This window comes from Notechis scutatus, chromosome 3 (genome assembly GCF_049901735.1).
Source record: "Notechis scutatus isolate UNSWTSFEM ecotype Mainland chromosome 3, rNotScu1.2, whole genome shotgun sequence".
Lineage (NCBI taxonomy): Eukaryota > Metazoa > Chordata > Lepidosauria > Squamata > Elapidae > Notechis > Notechis scutatus.
In genome coordinates this window covers 107,035,589-107,047,815 of record NC_142011.1, presented here as the reverse complement: position 1 = coordinate 107,047,815, position 12,227 = coordinate 107,035,589, and the positions used below count along the sequence as shown (strand labels likewise).

At 37.7% G+C, this 12,227-nt stretch overlaps 1 protein-coding gene across 2 annotated transcripts in view; it reads right to left on the bottom strand.

The window, feature by feature from the left end:
* The window catches only part of COP1 (COP1 E3 ubiquitin ligase), a 97,594-nt gene that overhangs the window by 68,235 nt on the left and 17,132 nt on the right, over window positions 1–12,227 (bottom strand). For both annotated transcript variants that reach the window (XM_026669194.2, XM_026669192.2), the window contains exons 6-11: window positions 11,164–11,232; window positions 9,467–9,526; window positions 6,440–6,516; window positions 5,568–5,625; window positions 2,574–2,688; window positions 799–934 (exon numbers count right to left, since the gene is read on the bottom strand). In XM_026669194.2, coding sequence (XP_026524979.1) covers window positions 799–934; window positions 2,574–2,688; window positions 5,568–5,625; window positions 6,440–6,516; window positions 9,467–9,526; window positions 11,164–11,232 — 515 coding nt within the window. The remainder of the gene's footprint in view (window positions 1–798; window positions 935–2,573; window positions 2,689–5,567; window positions 5,626–6,439; window positions 6,517–9,466; window positions 9,527–11,163; window positions 11,233–12,227) is intronic.

Here is a 12,227-nt window from a genome sequence, read left to right as displayed (position 1 = left end):
CAGCTCGGGAGCCGGGTGGCCCTGCCCAGCGGGTCCCATCAGGAACTTCCTGAGGACACCCCCCGCCCCAAGCACAGCCCTCCCGGTCTTTCAAAGAGGAGGGAGAAGCGGGAGGAGCAAATTGCCGCCCCCGCCCCGCTGCCCAGAAGGAGGGGCGCCACAGTCCACCCCCACCACCTTCTCCCCCCACTCCCTGGGCCATTACGCGGCTCGGGGCTGGCTGGGCGAAGCGGCCCTGCCAGAGACCCTCCCGGCTCCACCCCACCCCACCTCCAGATTGGCCTCCGCAGCGCCCGAGCCGGGCGGAGGGTGGGTGGGTGGGTGGGAGGAGGAGGAAGAGGAGAGAGACTCCGGCTGGGCTTGAAGGGGCTTCGCAAGTTGCGGAGCTCCGCCCGTCGCTCTTGCACCGAGTGACAATGTATTTACCGGCGTATAAGACGCACCCCCACTTGGAGGCATGTTTTTAGGGCAAAAAGTCGTCTTATACGCCGCAATACGGTAAATATAATAAATAAGTTAAATATATTTATTTAAATATGGATATGAATCTGTAACAACAGATCAGATATGATGGATGGATTATTCTGATAGTAAAATCTTTTAATTATTTCAAAATTAGTATGGTAACTTATGCTAATTGTAAAGAATGAAAATAAGCTTTAAAAAGCAAATATTAAGATAATATAAACAACATCTAACTTCAAAAAGTATTGTGAATAAACTATCTGCAAATAAATGAAGAGTTTTGTCAAACTATAAATTCTCAGGATTTATAGCACTCAAACAGGTATTTATTACCTTGAGACTATGCTAGATCCGTTGTAGAGATCACTTGCATAAGATAGTGTTGCCAAAGGTCGAACAGAATTGTAGCGAGTAAATTTAGACAGGCACTCTTGAAATTCATCCAGCTGGTTTGAGGTTCTACTATCATCTAGATGGGAAAAGCAGGGAGGAAAGAATGCAGTTTAAAAGTTTACAAGAAGGGGGAAATGGTAAACTGCCACTATACATTTACAGATCAATAAAATACTATTTTTTCTATTCTGCAGGACTAGCATAGACATGGTTACATATGTAGTCCATTAAGATCTGAAAATATGTTCTGCAGTACACAGCAAATACAGAATTTAAGCAGAATACCTGAAAGTCATATACAATCTTTCATCATCCTTTCCCAGCCTGACGCCTATCAGATGATATAGTAGGTACACACAGATGTCATCCCCCACAAGCATGATTTGGGCATAACCATGTACTTCTGTGGAAAATACATACAATGTAAAAGTAGTCTTCTATTAGTTTGCCTAATTCTAAATCTCTTAGTAAAAACTAGCAAAAATAGTTTGATGAGGGAAAATAACTTTTCAATTATTTAAGACATCAGAAAAGCATCCCTTCAAACCTGCTTCAACATAATTCCATACCCATTTATATAATATGAATACAAATCCTAAAGGATGTTATAAAATATACTATAATCAGTATTTTAAAAAGCCACTTTCTTTTTACAAAACTGGGATGTAATCAGTGTAAAACTCTTTATTTTTTTGTACATGAAAGATCTAGGGAGAGACAAATATTGAGAAAATAGTCTGTCCAGTGGTTTGAGGAGGAATGTCCCATGATGTAAACTACAGAAGAATTGAATTACATTGTAGTAGAAATCTAACCATACGGAAGGGGACTGAGATGTCACACTGGTCTCCAGGATACTACATATATAGATAGTCCTCGATTTACAACTATACATTTAGTGACCATTCAAAGTTAAAACGGCAATGAAAAAAGTGACTTATGAACCTTTTCCGTTATGATCTTTGCAGCATCCCCATGATCATGTGATCAAATTTCAGGTGCTTGGCACCTGATTCATATTTATGACCGTTGCAGAGTCCCAGGGTTATGTGACCACCTTTTGTGATTTTCTGACAAGCAAAGTCAATGCGGAAGCCCTATTCATTTAACAACCAGGTTACTAACTTATCAAATGCAATGATTCACTTAACAACTGTGGCAAAAATGTCATAAAATGGAGTAAAACTCACTTAACATATGTTTCATTTAACAACAGAAATTTTGGGCTCAATTATGGTTGTAAATCGAGGACTACCTGTAACACCAAATGAACAAGAGCTCCAACACTCAAGAAAAAATATAACCCTAAGATTTATATAGAAAAAAATAGAATGGGGACAGCAAGAAAAAAAAGAAACATGGTTCAGGATCCAATCTGGGTCTATCACCGGGAACAGAGGTTTAGTCTTCAAAGCTTTCGGACTTGTGCTGGAACCCATCTTCAGGGAACTTCTCTCTCACCAGGATGTGTCGCTTAGAGATAAGAAACATCATTTTGAAGTAAACAATATTAAGAATATCGGAAAGGGATGAATCATACAATAATATTATGACTGCAGATATCTATTGTCCTGTCCTGTCCTGTCCTGTCCTATCCTGTCCTATCCTGTCCTGTCCTATCCTATCCCAACCATAGCAAATTACTATGCAGAACAGAAGGATGATATTGGGAGGCACAATAAACCACTTTATTCAGAAGCTAATAGGTATTCTACCTGATAGACGAGTCATCCTGGTAGAAAAGTAGCATTGTTCCAAATCTTCAAAATGAGCTGTAAGTCTCTTCCTTCTTGAAGCTAAAGTACTATTATACCATGGCTGTTTCTTAGTCTGAATGAAGGAAAAGTAAAAATTATGTTCATAAATCAAACTCAGTCCAACAATTTTGAATATATCATCATTTTATAAATTACACTTAAGATATTTCAGATAGATATTTATCTTATTTTTTAAAGTTATGTAATATACAAGTAAAGGGAGAAGTTCAACAGATTTAATTACATATCTAAGTTTCAAAAAACAATAACAAAATCAAATGTCATAGTACATAGTATCCTCTCTTAAGTTATTTTCACACTAATATTGTTTTGACACTGCAAACTACAAAAAAGCTGAACCTAGATCTTCTGGAAGGTTAAGAAAGAGGCAGATTACTAAAACAAACATTAGCACCACCAGTGTATCTTATTCCAAAGATTTACAATTTGTTGTCAGGGAAAATACTCCCATACAACTCAGTGCATAAAATATAAAATGGGGGACCAGGTGTGATAATTAAACAACTAAAAGGGTTCTTCATTCAACTGAACCTGGGGAAAAGGCCAATCTTAACAACTTTTCTAAAGGCAAGCAGAATTGAATATATTTTTGGGGAGAATATTCCAAAGAACTGGAGTAACCACCAAGAAGGCATGCATTCAGACATAAGATGTCTATCTTTAAAAGAGAGCTCCTCCTACGACTGTGGGGCAAGTGGATGTTCTTAGGAGATGGCAGTCGCACAAGTCACCCAATTCTATGCATGTAGAGCTTGAAAGAAGGCCCTTTATTAGTGGTCCTTTCATGACAGCAGGGAGTCTACTGGGAGTTAATGCACAACTCTGTAGAGTTGTAGTGCCACATGAGCATAACAAATAGCACCTATAAACTATCTGATCACTGCATTTTACCCAAAGGAAGCCTATGGATGGTTTTCAAGGAAAGCCACAGGTATACCATATTGCAAAAGGCCAACTGGGAGATGAACAAGTTACAACTGATGAACAAATCTCCTGCTCCAGTAATGGGGACCTCCCCTGGCCAGAGCTGCTATTGCCCTTCAAACAGTGGAGATTCAAGAGGGACCTCCAGATAAGCCTGAACAAGGCAATGCCAACACCACATTCCTTGGCAAAATGGGCAGACATATAAATCAAATTCAATGAGTAAATTAATATATTTCTTCATAAGCAAACCAAAGACAATTTGGGAGGCTGGCAGCCCTTTTCAGGAAGAAGTATTACATTGGTTCTATTATTGTTGATGGGAGATTATCTGCCGAGTTTTGCAAATGTTTCATTACTTTACCAAAGAAATTTCAGGCAATTGAAACAAATGGAACAAATTTAGGAAATGAGTAATTGGGGTGGGGGGTGTTGTCAGTCAATATTTTAAATATCAGGAAGCTGTACATATACTCGCTGTTTATGCACTCCTATCTATATAGCTTTTGACAAAACTTTTTTTTTTTACTCTCCAATTTATTTTGAGGTCAAATACTGTAGAAAAGCAAATTTTATTTTGTTATTGATTATTGATACAAAACACCCAATAGTGTAATTTCACTGGCAAGTGAATACTAAATATGCAATTAAAATATTGATATTTTAGAAAATGTAATTCACTGTGGGGGAAATCTAGTCAAATAATCTTTATTTCACAGATTAATATCAAAAAGCTCCTGTTTTTCCTGCAAGTAAATTACATTTTTTATCTCAATGAAATTTGTTTATAGTAAATTCAAACAAATTGAGGAACTCCTCCCATATAACAATGAATCAGATCAGGGTTTTTGCTCCATTTTCAATGCTGACTTAAAAAACATGGTGTGGTGGTGACCTTATTACCTACTCAGGAAATTGATAAATAGATACCCTTAGGGCATGCAGAAGCAACTTCCTCAAGAATGAAGATGACACTGACTGGTCATACGAACAATGACAAGATAGAAGCGTGTGTGTGTGTGTGTGTGTGTGTGTGTGTGTGTGTGTGTGCAGTGGTCTGCTTCAGCTTTGTTGAACGCATCCATATAAATCCACAAAACTTAAGAATGTGTGTGTGTGTGTGTGTGTGTGTGTGTGTGTGTGTATATATATATATATATGTATATGTATATGTATGTGTGTGTGTGTGTGTTATATATATATATATATATATATATATATATATATATATATATATATATATATATATATATATATATATATATATATATATATATATATATATATACACTGTATATATATACTGTATATATATACTGTATATATATACGCTAAACCAGTATAAGCCTAGTTTTCAGCCCATTTTTGTGCTGAAAAAATCTGCTTATACTCAGAGTCAGATTCCCTCTGAAAAAAAATGGTGTGGAGTCGCGGCCTCCGGCGGCAGCGACTCCCAACAGCCCCAGCTGGGAAGGGAAAGGCAAAAAGCGCTTTGCCTTTCCCTTCCCGAGGACTGGGCCGCGCCGGCGGTAGTGACTCCTGACTCAGGGGCCTCCGAGGGAGGGGAAGAGAGTGACTCCTGCCTCCGCTGTCATCATCATCTTCTTCTTTTGGGTTAGTGAATCAATTAAACCTTTCATGATAGTGAGATCGTTTCCCAAATTAATTATTTTTATTTTTGAAATTTACCAGTAGCTGCTGCATTTCCCACCTCGAACATACTCGAGTCAATAAGTTTTCCCAGTTTTTGTGTAAAATTAGGTGCCTCGGCTTATATTAGTGACTTATACTCGAGTGTGTGTGTATAATGGGATTATTTGCATCATAGAGCAACAAAAAAGAAGTCTACAAATCATTAAGAATTTATATGTTGGAAGAGTTTAGCTGCTTTGATTTAATCACTGAAAAATAGAACAAATCTTTCACTGAAAATATTCTGAACATTCCAGATTCAAAAAGATATCTGCAACATTTATCAGCATGTGTATATGAAGATTACTCTCATACCTGGGAACTGCCACTAAATCCAGAAGGTTGGCTATATTCTGTAGAATCAATAATGCTACTGTAAAAAAACAAAACAGAGCATACATGAACAATAGTAACAATAAAAAATTCTGATAGATAGAACTGCAGTGCACAGTGCTACAGATTTAGAGACAAAAAAGTGCTTCAGAGTGCTCATGTAGCATTTTTCTGCAAGTCCTAAAAGCAAATATCCCACCCACCCACCGGGGGACTGTTGGAGCTGTAGATATTTTTCTGTCCTATGTACTGCATAGACAGTTACCTTGCTAACCACACAGGCTAGCTTAATTTATAAGGATACCTTTTAACTGAGGTGAACTCTAATTTGTGAAGAAATTAAAGATGACATTAAAGCATTCACTCAAGCAAAATCTCCTTTCTAGCTTTTGCATACAGAATAGCCTATGGTGAAACATTCCAAGCTTTACAGATTTAAAACAACTGCAGTGTAATAGATTTATCACCTTTGTAATATGTAATTTCTATCAATGTTTACTTCCACATAAACTATGCTTTAAGACAGGTTAATATGGAGTACAACAAGGATAGAAAGAGTGGCAAAAAGATGTAAAGTGGTTTTCACTGTATTCTTTAATGGATTCTGTACAAATTTCAAAAATGGTTTGAAAGATTACTTTAGACTTGGACTGAATACAAGCACACCACTTTTCACCATTAAAGCAGATAATTTGTCAGGGATCCTCACAAATCATTAGAAGAACATGTAAAGCAAGAGGATCTTTTTTCATGTTTGCATGCCTGCTTTAATAAACAGCAGAGAGGTTCATGCATTCATTGTTTAAATCATTTGAAAAACATAGATGCATCTAATTCAACTGAAATTTGGTTACCTGTGTGAAGGAGATGGAGCTTCAAACTGGGGCACAGTGCTGTCTTCACTGACTGGTGAATACAAACCACTCATCTCCTGGAATAAATATAGAGCCACAATACAAATAAACAATTTGATATTTATATCCCTTCATTAATTTTAAATTTGTATCAAAGTATTTTTATTACTTGCCATTAAGTCATGTTTACCCCTAGTGACCACACAGATAGATTTTCTCTATGATAAACTGGTCTTTCAAGTCTTCTACCGATAATGGTGCACCACTCACCACTATAATTGAACCTCTCCACTTGGCTATTCTTTTTCCTTCCACCCTTACCAGCATTAAAGCTTTTTCCAGGTCTTTACATGATGTCTCTAAAATCAAAGCATTATATTTATTTTTATTGCAACTATTTTTTCCCAAAGGTGTTTTTTCAAGAGGCAACCGGACTTGGTTTTTCTTTGAAGATATTTCGCTTCTCATCCAAGAAGCTTCTTCAGCTCCAACTGGATGGTGGGGAATGGAAGGATTTATCGTCCTTGTAGACAGCTGGTTATTTGCATTCTTTTAGAGAGTCGTTGATGCCACCTAGAGGTTTGTCTTTGGGGTCACCTGAGTAGTGCAAATGAGTGTGCAACCTTCTTGGGTGCAGGATGTTTTCTGCCTTGTGTTCCTTCACTGTTGGACACAGGCACAGGTTGTTGGGAATAAGTCTGTATTGTCTGTGACCGTGAGGACACAGATTAACCTCTAAGGTGCCTTAATGACAAATAAAAACAAGAAAGTCCAGTTGCCTCTTGAAAAAGTACCTTTGGGACAACCATGACCTGGATGACTGAGAATCTCCATAAACATTTAGCAAATATTTTGTCCTTTCATATTTAACAGAGCAATACTGAAAATTACTGTGCTTCCTTCAGAATTTACTGAAAAGGAAGCCAGAAAAGCTCCCACCTGAGCTGTTTAAAACCAACAAAATAATCCATGTTGGCTATTACCATTTCAAATGCAGAAATGTTAACCCATGAATATATTTATAATTAATGTTAATGCCAAAATTATATTTAAATGTTACCAGAAAATAAATAGGTTTGCTTAGTTTACTGAAATGTATAGGATGGCCTAACTGAACCAACACTTGGCACTCTCATTGAAAGAGTCACAAACTGAATTCACATCAATGACACTATTTCCTTTTATTTGCTGTACATCTCAGTAAATAACTCTAAAACTATCCCAATACACAAGTCTAGAATTTGGCTCAATGGAAGGCTACATATGGAAGAGAAAAACTCATTCTGTTATTGAACCACACTATTGTCATCAAAAAAGAATTTCTGAATAAAACCTGAATTAGAATTATTGCCCTTATTTTTAATCACTTTTTCCACAGAAGGTAAAATACCACACACACTTAGGAAAGTTTAATTAGATATATTACAGCTCTGTCACTGGGAAAAAAATGTTCCTTAGTTAATTTACATGCACGTTTAACGTATGCCTATAACTTTTTTGTGGTGTAATTTTATATGGCTGTGTTCTGTATGTAGATATGCATACCACATGTGCAAGACCGATCACAAAGGTCTTTCCAACTAAGACCCTATGACTTTTTGATGTTTCAATCATATGGGGTCATGTTATGTTGATAGAGCATCACACCATTACGGGTGCATGGTGCAGACTGAGATTGCATACAGGTACTCCTCGACTTACAACTGTCAGTCATGTGACCAACCGGAGCTTACAAACCTTTTTGTGATGGTTGTTAAATGAACCAATGGCTTGCTGTGTTTTGCCAAAACCTGAAAGCCTTCAGCAAAAACATGGTAAAACACAGTCACACAGCTGCAATATACTGCAAATGGCTGAAAAATGCAGCTATTTTGCTAAACTTATGAAGTTTAATAATGTGGCTGCGGAGATGGGGGAAACCATTGGGACTTTGCATCTGGATCGTAAGTAGTCCAAAGGTGGACCTGTCATAACTTCAACCAGTCACAACTCAATGACTACCTGTACAAAAGGCATTTATGCTATCATTTTTAAAGCTTTCAAATAATCCACCGGGCTACAAGTGGTCCTCAACTAATGATTATTTAATGCAGTCATGTTACTACCATTGCAGCATCTCCATGATCATATAATCAAAATTCAAACTGGCATGTATTTACAATTGCAGTGTCTCAGGGTCATATGATTGCCATTTGCAATCTTCCCAGGGGCCTTCCAACAAGAAAAGTCAGTGGGTGGAGTTGGATTTGTTTAATGACATGATTCACTTAATGGCCATGATTCATTTAATGGTAACAATCACAGTAATCAAATACGACATGACTTATTTAGCCACTGTATCACTTAACAAATGTTCAAGTCCCAATTGTAGTCGTAAGTTTAGAACTAGTCCTCGACACATGAGCCCAATTGGGACTGGAATTCCAGTTGCTAAGCAATGCAGTTTTAAACAAGTTGTAACATGCCAGACTTGATTTTACAACCATTTTTACTGCAGTAATTAAGTGAATCATATGGTTGCTAAGTGAATCACATGATTCAGAGGTGGTATTCAGCAGGTTCTGACCAGTTCTTGAGAACTGGTAGAGGAAATTTTGAGTAGTTCAGAGAATCAGCAAATACCACCTCTGACTGGAGATTTTACAGTATCCTTCCCCTGCCACGCCCACCAAACCATATCCAGAGAACCGGTAGTAAAAATTTTGGAATCCCACCACTGACATGATTGTTAAGTTTCTCCAATTGACTTCGCTTGCCAGGAAGCCAGCTGGAAAGGTTGCAAATTATAATCATGTGACTGCAAAATACTGCCACCGTTGTAAATATGAGTCGGATGTCAAGCACTCAAATTTCAATCACTTGACCGTGGAGATAAAGTTTTATAATTGACAGCATTATTTGTGCACGTATGGCAAACTCATAAAAAGTTAATTCTCCACCTTTACACTTGCCATTGAGCATGATGCAATCAGTTTGATACACATTAAAACAAAACCTGCTTGTTGCAATGACTGTGGAGAGCCTTACCTCTACTCGTTTAATATCTTCTTCCAAAACACTCAGCTCCTTCTGGATTTGCTCTAACTGCTATAGATTAAAAGAAAGATTTTAAAAATGTAAGTTATACTGGCAGAACTATCATAAATTACTTGTGACAGAAAAAGAGGTCGTGGGCACAATAAATGGTAAAAGAACAAAATGCAGTAATGTATTTTTAGGTACGCATTCTACCAGTAGACTGATAGCAAAATCGAAATGAGGAAAATATTAACAAAACTTAAGTTCCTTACCATCAGTTACAAGCATACTCAATGTTAATAAATAAAATTTGCTAACAGCCATTTAAAAAACACACAAAAATGGCCCCATTTTTGGCCTGCAGGGTGCTTCTGGGGGCCAGGAAGGCCAAAAAACAGAACACACGGAGACCAAAAACTATTTTTTTTTTTGTTTTCCCTCTCTAAACCTTGATGCGTCTTATGGTCCAAAAAATACAGTACTTTAAAATACACATCTGTACATTTAAAACATCTGGCAACATGAACAATTTTCTGCTCCATGGGTAACACTGTACAAAATATATTAGTTGTACAACATATATTAGTAATTAGCATAACTGTTCTTCCTTAGAATAGACCTAATGACAGTATAGTTGTGGCTAATTTAAAGTTCATTTATTTCAATGAGAGTTTTCTTAAGTATAGCCAAGTACGGGTACAAGTCTAATCATACTTCTTTTGTCTTAACTACTCCTATTATCCAAAGAAGCCAATAAAATTTCTTTTAACAGTATGTCTGAACCTAAATTCCAGCATAGTGAACTAAAAAACTGCACATGGCCTAAATTTGTGGTTTGTGACGAAAATAATCAACAAAAGATCCTAGACTGAACATAATTTCAACAAAATCATACGTAGATATTCACTGGTTTATTCAACAAGAGCAATCCAGTAAGAGTCATCAGGCACCATGCATTGCCATACTTACTTAGGTATGTTTAAATTGAGCCACTGATTAGGTATTTATAAAAAACGGTAGGATCGTTCATACATAAGGGCTGTTTTCGCCCTCCCAAGGGTCTGGAGGCTTCCCCTGGGCCTCTGGGAGGGTGAAAACAGCCTCCCCAGGCTCTGGAGGTCCACAGGAAGCCGTAAACAAGCCTGTTTTGTGACTTTTGGTTTTTCCGTGAGGGCCATTTTTTGCCCCTCCAAAGGTCCATGACATTAAGAAAACAAACGGTTCATCCACAACTTAAAAGCCTCACCTCTGGGAGGGCGAAAACAGCCTCCCCCAGGTTCTGGAGGCCCACCAGAAGCCGGAAACAGGCCCGTTTTGCAACTTCCGGTTTTTCCGGAAGGCCCGTTTTTTCCCCCAGAGCCTCTGCGCGGATCCTGCCCTTACCTACATCAAAATTGGGCTGCATGGAGACTCCTGGAAGGAGCGGGCGGGGCCAGCTGGTCAGCTGACATACCAGTTTGGTGAACCAGATATAATTTTAACATCCAGTTTGCCTGAACCGGTCCGAACTGGTAGAATTCCCACACCTGGTCAGATATGACTTCGTGACTAAGAACAACAAAATTCTTCAGGTTTATGTGTTTGAAATAAACTGTAACAGATTGCCACTCCCATATTTCTTAAACAGTGATAAACTAATCTGTATTATTTAAGAGAGTAATGGAAATATGTTTGTAATAATAATAAAGCAAAGTAGGTCATGTTACCTCTCTCTTATTTCTCCTGGCAACCTTGAGGAATTCCATCAAAATCTGTAGCTGGGCAGCATGGGACTCCTATAACAATAAGTTGTGATAAACCAGGGAAGAGGTGGAAAAAGGAAATTGGTAATCAAAGAGGCATTTAAGACATTGGAATTCTATGTACAATATTTAAGTACAGATACATACATATTAGAATCACAAACTGCTAAATGTAGTGACATTAAGAAAACAAATGGCTTATCCACAACTTAAAAGTCCACTTCAAATCATAGTTTCAGATCTTGTATTATAAAATAATCATGTTTGTAGAGAATCTGCTCTAAGGAATTCAAAACACTAGTGAAGAAGCTCACATCCCCCTAACTGGTTCTTACCAAAACTAGAGGCAATAAGGAAAACACCAAGCAAAACAGAAAATAATGTTGTGTACTAGCCAAAAACTGTGTACACTATGTGCACAATTATTAGGCAAGTGAGTATTTTGACCATATTATCTTTTTTCTGCATATTTTCCACCTCCAAGCTGTACAAACTTGAATACTTAGTGGATATAAGCATATCAGGTGATGTGTATTTATGTAATGAAGGAGGGTGTGGCTGAAGGAGATCAACACCCTATATCAAAGTGTGCATAATTATTAGGCAGCTTCTTTTCCTCAGGCAAAATGGGCCAAAAAAGAGATTTAACTGATTCTGAAAACTCAAAAATTGTAAAAAGTCTTTCAGAGGCATGTCGCACTCTTGAAATTGCTAAGATATTGGGGCGTGATCACAGAACCAACTAACGTTTTGTTGCAAATAGTCAACAGCAAGAAACCTGTTGAGAAAAAAAGATGCTCATTAACAGCCAAAGATTTTAAAAGAATCAAACATGAAGCTACCAGGAATCCATTAGCCTCCAGTGCTATCATGTTCCGGAACTGCAACCTACCTGGAGAGTCTTGAAGTACAAGGTGTTCAGTGCTCAGAGACATGGCTAACGTAAGGAAGGCTGAAACCCAATCACTACTACCAAGACACATAAGTTGAAACGGCAAGACTGGGCCAAGAAGTGTCTGAGGATAGAT